Source organism: Salarias fasciatus, chromosome 23, assembly GCF_902148845.1.
Source record: "Salarias fasciatus chromosome 23, fSalaFa1.1, whole genome shotgun sequence".
Classification (NCBI taxonomy): Eukaryota; Metazoa; Chordata; class Actinopteri; order Blenniiformes; family Blenniidae; genus Salarias; species Salarias fasciatus.
In genome coordinates this window covers 21,108,994-21,117,724 of record NC_043766.1, presented here as the reverse complement: position 1 = coordinate 21,117,724, position 8,731 = coordinate 21,108,994, and the positions used below count along the sequence as shown (strand labels likewise).

General features: G+C 38.7%; 1 protein-coding gene across 2 annotated transcripts; it reads right to left on the bottom strand.

Moving 5' to 3' along the window:
- Positions 1-526: 526 nt before the first annotated feature.
- On the bottom strand, positions 527-4,962 carry sec22bb (SEC22 homolog B, vesicle trafficking protein b). Of its 2 annotated transcripts, XM_030083744.1 has the most exons (6): positions 4,761-4,962; positions 2,659-2,670; positions 2,056-2,165; positions 1,739-1,899; positions 1,489-1,635; positions 527-1,102 (listed from the first exon to the last, which is right to left on the bottom strand). In XM_030083744.1, the coding sequence occupies exons 1-6, from the start codon at positions 4,833-4,835 to the stop codon at positions 948-950; spliced, it is 660 nt and encodes a 219-aa protein (XP_029939604.1). In that variant the 5' UTR covers positions 4,836-4,962; the 3' UTR covers positions 527-947. The 2 variants fall into 2 exon arrangements, with proteins under 2 accessions (XP_029939604.1, XP_029939605.1); XM_030083745.1 differs by lacking the exon at positions 2,659-2,670.
- Positions 4,963-8,731: the final 3,769 nt, after the last annotated feature.

The following is an 8,731-nucleotide window of genomic DNA, read 5'->3' as shown; positions in this document are numbered from 1 at the left end:
CACATACATTATTAGAAAACAGTGAAATCATTTTTGTATACAGGAGCATCTGGGAATAAAAACAAATACAATACCAACAAAAATGAATTGCTTTGTTAGTTTTTCTTCCACTCATAAAACAGCCTAAAATTTTTCATACATTTTTTTTAATTTCAATTGCAATAATTACTCCAACTGAGATTAAACAGAAAAATCATGATTTTATGAAATACTTCATACAACTTCATAGATTTCAGGGCATTTCAGTTCATGTAGAATAAATGAAAACTATACGCAAATTTCACTGCTTCAAATAAACTATTGCAAAAGTAAAATTTCCCATTGTATTGCAATATTCACAGATGCTCCTTTATGTCGGTAAGCTGACTTAACACCCCACTGAAGATTAATGCATTGTTTTCAAATCATTTCCAACTATGCAATATACTGTATGTTGCACTATGAATATTATGGTAAAAGCACAGCACTATCCATATGATGAGCTCAGGGTAAATAAAGTACTGTAATTTGTTTGTTTGTTTTTTTGTTTTTTTTTTAAACTTTTTTTCAGTATTATGAGATGTTATACAGGATTAAATCAGCCACCTTTGTTACAGTACAGCTTTGGAAACTCAGGAAAAAAAAGAAACTTATTACTTTATGAATCTTTGCCTTCATACTCAGATCACCCCTGAAAAATAAAATCAACAACAAACACAGGCACACACATTCACTCGTATCTTATCCAATCCAGGGCAACTTTCTTATTAACAAGCCTACTGTATGTATTTATGACATTTGTGTTCAGGTCACACATTGTTGGACAGATGGCAACAAAAGGAGTGGTGGTATGTCAGTAAAGTCTTGCTCTAAGGAGGGATCCTGTTTTGAGTTGAGGGTGACAGCTTTTCTTTGCAACTGCAGGTTTTTCACTTCACTGCCTCCTGTTGCTTCTGCTTCTTCCCCATTCAGAGCCACCAGAAGCGTACGTAGACAATGAGCATGATGAAAAAGACACCGCCAGCTGCCAGTTTGGCATAGGTGGAGCGGGTATTCAGATACTTGGCATCACTCCTGTACTTTTTAGACAGGCTGGACAAGTTGCTGGCCTTGGAGTCCAGTGCTACGAGACGAAGAAATCAGAGGATGGGGCATTCCCAACAACCAAGGGCAGAGGAGACAAGGGGGAAAGACATAAGGATGAGTCAGTTAATCACCAGATACAGAAAAATACCCATTTAAATTGTTAATTTGCATTAATAATAGACAAAAAGTCAATAATGTTTGCAGTTATTTCAACATATAGAACAAAAACTACCACACTTTCATCTCTGTTTTTTAATTATGATGACTATATGGTCTCCACGTGAAGTGAGAGGAAGAAGAACTGTTCAAGTGGAATTCACCATTTTTTTAATTTTCATGACTCATAACCTAAATTTTTAGAGTAGATGAAATTTTCCATGGTGGTAATTTATTCAGGTACAGACGAAAAACAAACAGACCTACCAGACAGAGTTTCTCCTCTCTGCAGTACTTCTTCTATGTTAGCGACCATGATCCTCTGTACGTCCTGCAGCTCTGTGTTGATGCTTCCTAGATTCCTTCGTGCTCGGCTGTCAATGTAGGATTTCTTGGTTTTTTGAATGTAAGTGTCTTTTGAGAAAGAGAAAGAGAAAGAGAAGTGTTACCATGATTAAAAGCAGCCTGTAGATTATCTACAAACTTTTCAAAACTCGAGGATCTCTCCTTTTCTTACCAAATTCAATGAATGAGTAGGGGCGTGACACAGTGGGGACCTTCTTTCCATGCTGCTCATGAAACTCTGCCTGCAGGTCTTCTAGGTAAGCAAAGGCTAGCTTCTTAGGAAAGCTGGCCTCACAGAGCACAAGGTAGCACACTCCCTTCTCTATGCAGTAGCTGCAAAGAAACCACACAGACCGACAACATAAACGTAAGGTAGAACACAGGTTGAAGCATACTAAAGGTGTGGTTTAGAAAACTGAATTTTGTGGAAGACAATCTTTGGGAGCTAAATCTGGATTCTTCTGCAATCACTGACTGCTGCATACTCACTGAAAAGCCATTGACCCTGCCTCTAAAGTGCAGCGAGTGGGACTTTGGTCATTGAGCTTCCTGAAGAGTTGCTTTGCTTGACTTTGATACTGCTGAAGATCTCGACCCAACTATAGAGACAAAAAAGCAATGGTTATCTCACTAATTTCACTGAAATCTTTCACTGAAAATGCAGCCTTTAATCAGGGCAAGAAATCAACTTTTGAGTGAACCTTGATGAAGCTCAAATTGCTTTATCCGCAAGAGATAAAAATTAGATTAACCGAGCGTATTTGTAGTTTGTGAACAAGACAGACAGAAATTGCAATCATATGCAGTCCATAATTCCATAGTTTTTCCTTGATGTTAATTGCTTGCCCTGTAAAATCAGCTGAACATAAAATTAATTTACATCAACGTAATGTAGAGTTGAAGATGGGACTAAAGGGCCTCTCTCCCCTGTCCCTAAAGCAAACAGTCACTCTGGTACACTCTTTATGACCACTACATCATTGTGTTGAATGACGGAGGCTCAAACAGATGAATGACATGATATTTAAAACATGGCAGGTGGCATCACACAACATATATGGTGTTAAAGAACAGAGCAGAGACGCAACAAACCTTTTCACTTCCCTTTTTGAAAGCAAGTGAGAGAGTGCAGGAGAGATGTTAGAGTACTTCTGAGTCATGCACAAATGCAATAAAACAGCTTTTATTCTAAAAACACAGACATTCTCATACACTCCATTTACCTTTTTTTTTATTACAAACAGAAACTGAAACATCTTCGGAGCTTTCTGAAGCTATTAGGTCAGGCATGTCATCATGCTGAGGTTATCTTTGCCTCAATGTACATAAAAACCAGTTGGTTCTCTTAAGAATATCCAAACGTGGCTTGCTGAGCTGTGCTGAGGCAAAACTGTGATCTATGTTTCAGAAATAGGTTCATAATAATTTTATTGTACTTTAAAAATACAGGCACAACAGGCATTTTGAAGTCTATATCATTACAGTACAAAGAACTTTTTAAAATTTTTCCTTGGGTTTTGATTTGGCTGCGATTGACAATGATATACAGGTCACAAATTACAGGGAAAATTTGACACAGCTCGGGCCCCTTGAATAGTTTAAATACAAATGGATGCTTATTCCCAAAGTCAGGGAAACTGTGAGAAGCACACACACTTGTATTGTCAGTCAGGGGTGTCAAACAGCACATGAACGACTCCCACCCAGACAGCAGAAGACTTCACAAAATATAAAAATGACAAAGACAACATTAACAACAAAACCACACTGGTATTAACTCAAGGCAGAAAAAAATCCTGTTTTGAGAAACAACAGGCTGCTGTACTTTGTTTTTTTTCCAGGTATTTTTGGTTCTTCATAAACGTGTGTCGAATGTGCATAAAATGTGAATATTCTCAAGATATAGTTGTATTTTGTGTGCACTAAGGCACATTTTGGGAGGTGTTTCCTTTTCTAATTGAGTTGGCTCTCATTTTCTTGATACAAACCAACTGAGATAAATTTGGGCTGTGCATGAACTGAAAGGAGTTTAACACTTCTGTTCTGTTGTGAATGGTAACTGCAGTTTGTGTTCTTAAGGTGGTGGCAGAGTGCTTTACAACATCTCCCTCATGTCATCTGTATAAGTATTGAAGTAATCTGTTTATTAGACAAGTGATGGTACTTGATTACTCAATACTTATTTCTTTCTAAATCAATTCCAAATTCCAGATGACTCAATGACAGCTACGCATCACATGCAGAGGTGGATGACCTGAAGCACTGAGCTGGCTGGAATTTTGGTATTGTTCTGGAATTTCTAGGTTTGCAAAAATCAGTGACAACTGGAGAATGTGTTACAGTTCAAGAATGTCTCAAAGAAATGTTCCCGAGGTTTCAAATTTGTTTGAATTCTCGAATGTCTTGGAATATCATAAACAACACTGCAGGATGGATATTTTCATATTCCAAGTACCCAAATGAGTGTCCTCGGTAAGGGTTAATCTATGTAACAGAAGAGGATGTGTAAATGGTCTAAAGAAAAACATGCTTTCTGATGCAGTGGATAGTCTTTCTGTCCAGTTACATCAGGTGCTTGTTATTTCTTCCCTTGGCTGGTTATCAAATAACAGATAATAGATAACTTATCTATCAACCAGAATATACCGTGCATTGATGAGCTCTGAATTCACTGATCCATCACTGACTTTGCATGATAATTTGCCATTGTTCTGTTGCTTTTGATCAGATTATGCATCCATTTAAATTTACATTATAGCAACTAATTATAATGCAGATGAAGCAGATTTTTGTGGATTTAAAACTAAAGTAAATGAGAGGCTGCAGCAAAGCTGGACATTTCACCACAATGCTGCTCGAGTTAAAAGACAGAGCTTATTACTCACAGTCTAATGAATGACCTGATAGCCTTTGGTAAATAAAAGGCTGGATGTGTGCAAAGGTGCGCAGGGCCGCTCGGGAAAAGCCTCCACGTATCACGGAGTCTGACAGGTTAACTTTCTCAGCCAGCTGATGAAGGGTCGGTGTCCTCCAGGGTCCACATCTGGAGGACACTCGCATCGATTCGCCAGCGTGTCCCATCCAGCTGCTCACTAACACGTCCCTTCAGCTTTAGAGTAACTCGGACGTTTTATATGACCGTGTAGTTAGACAGATACGGACCACAGAGGCTCCAGAAAGGCTGGAATATTCACCTGCTCGTCCTCCTGCATGGACGCGGCCAGCGGCAGTCCATCGGCCAGCCGAGCGATCATCGTCAGCAGCACCATCTCTGCGAGCTCCGCTGTTTGCCCTGCAGATCGTTGAGGAACCGGAGACCGTCAGCCTGTAATCCGACAACACCACAGCACTGACGCGCTGAGCTGGCCGGAAACCACACGGCTTTGAGTGTCACACCCAAATCCTGCCGGGGGCCGAAGGGGGACCAGAAGAAACGTTCCGCGTCACGTCGAGTTTGCGACAACCAAATTAAATTTCGATGTTTTTATTTTCCTCGTTTGCACTTTAATGACGATTTTTTTTGTACACATTCAGCTGGTTTATATCTAAGAAAAAAAACTGTTGACTTCTGAAGTTATTTCAAAAAAATATGAAGCAGAAACCATTCTGTGCTTTTCCCTTCGTTCGCCTTAACGACGTTGTTTCCCAACATGTAAACCAGAAATAAACTAAATGAATAATAATTATGGCATTTACTGTTGTTTTACTGACGTGTTTTAGCGATTTTAAAATATCTAAACCAACCAGTATATGTAAATTAGTATGATGTACAGTGGCTCTTGTTAGGCAGCTTACGTTAAGAAGAACCTCTATTTACAGCACTAAAAAATATGTAAACATGTATGCTTCAATCTAAAAAAATCAAAGGTTTCAAATGGTCATTAAGGCCGAGGTACAATTCAGATTTACTGTAGAATACGAAACGTCCAGGCCCCTGGGGTCCTCGGGAGTCAGAGTCAGAAACAAACACGATGAAGCAGCTTTGAGTCGCTCTGCGCCTCAACTGTGGAACAAATTTTCTGAAAAATATGCCTTAAAACATTAGTTCTTTATATTTTCTAATAAATAGACTGTAATAATCCCTAATTATATTTATTAATGAAAGTTATTACTGCCTACTCGTTTTTCATGTTTTTCTTATTCACTTCGTTTTAATGTGTTTCTTCTTTTTCCATGTAAAGCACTGTGAATTGCTTTACGTCTGAACGGTGCTGTATAGATAAACTTCTCTTGCCTATTGTAAATATATTTTTCTCCCAAGCCGGAATGTCCACAGATTCAATACGAAGTGAATCCAATGTCCGGATGACGTTGCTGATCTGAGTCAGTGTCCACGTCAGTGATGCTGACACTGTTGCACCACCAGTGGTATGATAGCGCCCTCTCCTGGCAAGGAATTAAATGAAAGAATGACACTAAACTAAATAATTAAAAGACTCACTTAATAAAATTATTAATACATACATCATGAAAATAAAATGGGAAATATTGCTTTATTTCTGACTTAATATCAGTCTGTTAGTCCTGTTCATGCATCCGTAACATGATTATGATAAACTGTGAGAGAAAAGAAAAACCTATGTTTTCCTTGTTTGTTTGTTTGTTTGTTTGTTTGTTTTGCACAGTGTTGATGTGCTATTCCTGCTAGATAAATCATTATGTAATCATATGTACTTGTGAACTGTCCATGAGTTGGTAACTCACCACCATCAGGTTGGATAAAGGTGGTATTTTGCGACTTGGTACAGAACATTCTTTCCCTGCTGCAGTTGTTTTTAAAGTACTATATAAATAAATAAAGTTGAGTTGAGTTGAGTATTTAGAGATTACTCATTTTGAACACTACATACAAAGTTCGTTATTCACTGTCCTACACAATGTTCTTGTTTTTTGTTTTTGTTTTTTTTGGCTTTTTTTGTTCTTGCTCATTTTGTTTTTTGTTTCATCCTTTATTGTCTTATGTTTCGGATCACTGGCAGAACTCAACTGCAAATTCAAACAGCGCATATAGTTCAAAATGTTTGTTTTGAAAGACAGGTTTTACACAAACCAGAAGTTCAGAAACATGAGCAAAGAGTCCAAAAACACTGGAAGGGCACATGGAAACTCAAAGAGAAATGTGAGCTGTCTAGACATGAGCGTACTAGATTATTAAACATGCAGAGAGTTTTTATAGATTTTGTATACCATCCATTTTCTGCCACTTGTCCTTTTCAGGGTTGCAGGGGGCTGGAGCCAATCCCAGCTGCTTCAGGCAAAGGCTGGGCACACTGTGGACAGGTCACCAGTCTGTCACAGGCAGACAGCTAAACCATTCGGTTGCCAATTAACCGGTCACCATGCATGTTTTTTTGGACCATGGAAGGAAGCCAGAGTACCCTGAGGGAACCCACACACGGGGAGAACATGCAAACTCCACACAGAAAGGCCCCAAGCCCCGGCCGGTACTTGAACCCAGGACCTCTTGCTGTGAGGTAAGAGTGCTAAACACTACACCACCATGCAGCTGTTTCTGTATACCATCAGTGGTTAATGGATAATGGGGAAGGGAAGACACAGGCGACTCAAATTAGAGAGGAGGTGGGCAATCACACACTGAGGCAAGGCAAGTAGCAAGTCATATGCACCGAGGCAGATACAAGGGAGCAGGGAGTAGCGCTGCTCATTTTCAGGAGACCCTTATAGAAAACAATTGTAAAAATTCTAAAAGATTTTGAACAAATTCCTTAATGTTTTTCATGTATGACTTTCTACGTCTCATTTATGATTTGCTCTTAAAATTGGCCACTTTTGCATACAAAATAATTATATACGAAATGAAGTAAAACTCATATAAGTGGCATATAAAGAAAATGCATGCCAAATCATATTTTCCATACATCCTTCACGTAAGCTTTTTAGTTTTAAAAACATTGCAGGGCCAACACATAGGGACGGACTACCACATACACCTAGGGGAAATTTAGGGTCACCAATTAACTTCACATGTATATTGGGATCATGTGGGGAAGCCAGAGTTCCCACACAGGGAGAACATGCAAACTCCTTAAGGAAGATCCATGGGCACAAGTTGGAACTTGAACCGAGGACCTTCCTACTTTTAAGCAATAGTGCTAATCACTGCACCACCAAGCAGTGTTAATGAAAGGCTTTCTGCATTTCAAGTGCAAATAATTTGCAGCCAGATCATGATTTTTTTTTCTTTACGTAAATTCATTATATGTCATGTGATTAAAATGACCTAAAACATACAGTATATGGGTCATGTGCAATTACATACACTTCTGTTGTATGCTGCAGTTTATGAAAGCCTATGAAATTTACAATAGCAGCATAAAAACAACATACGTTGTGTATGAATTTTCAGAAGTTTGGTGTGGGAGAAACGAGCTACCTGATTTTGAGGAAATACACACCATACAGCAAATTTTTGGCATTTCAAAAATTATATTATGTAATCTCTTGTGGGTTTCCATTTGATTTTGTTGAAAAGTTATGATGTATCATATTTGTATGTATCATGCGCCAGTGCACAAGTGTTTTAAATTTTTTTGCAAGATTTGCAAGAGCTTGCAAGATTTCAGTTTTCCTGATGGTTGTCTCTCTCATGTAAGTTTCATATTAGACCTGTTTTCAATGGACTCTGAATGTGGAATTACTGTCAAATATTGTTCGTTTGAGTTCAAAAATCATACATGCCATAGATTCTTTTCATACACATTTTATAAGGATCATACGAGTATATGTGGTTTGACTGTCACATACATTTCTTAAAAGTTCCATATAAAACATATTCACACTTTACAAAAATATATCTATATCTCTTCCATATGAGGATGGATCCAACAGGCAATTTTATTTCAGTGATTTCTGTTTGATGAGGCTCCATGGGGAGTGATAGATGCAGATTTTGAGGCTGCGAGTTCAGGGGAGGCATCGACTGAGGAAGAGGAGGATACTGTGAAAGAAGCAAGGCCTCATCTATGGGCCAAAACTAACACGTAGCCTTCTGAGATATTTGATTCAGCATTAGGAAACCTGGACCACATGGTGGCGCAGTGATTGGTGCTCTTGCCTCACAACAAGAAGGTCCTAGATTCAAAGGCTAGGGCCTTTCTGTGTGGAGTCTGCATGTTCTTACCATGTGTGCGTGGGACTCTGGGCA

What these genes read in the sequence shown, in the direction of transcription:
- sec22bb (XM_030083744.1), bottom strand. Translation starts at nt 4,835, where the DNA reads ATGGTGCTGCTGACGATGATCGCTCGGCTGGCCGATGGACTGCCGCTG. An exon ending in GCAGGGTCAATGGCTTTTCA is followed by an intron (nt 1,900 to 2,055) that starts GTGAGTATGCAG and finishes GTTTCTTTGCAG; the next exon opens with CTACTGCATAGAGAAGGGAG. An exon ending in GAGAGGAGAAACTCTGTCTG is followed by an intron (nt 1,103 to 1,488) that starts GTAGGTCTGTTT and finishes TTCGTCTCGTAG; the next exon opens with CACTGGACTCCAAGGCCAGC.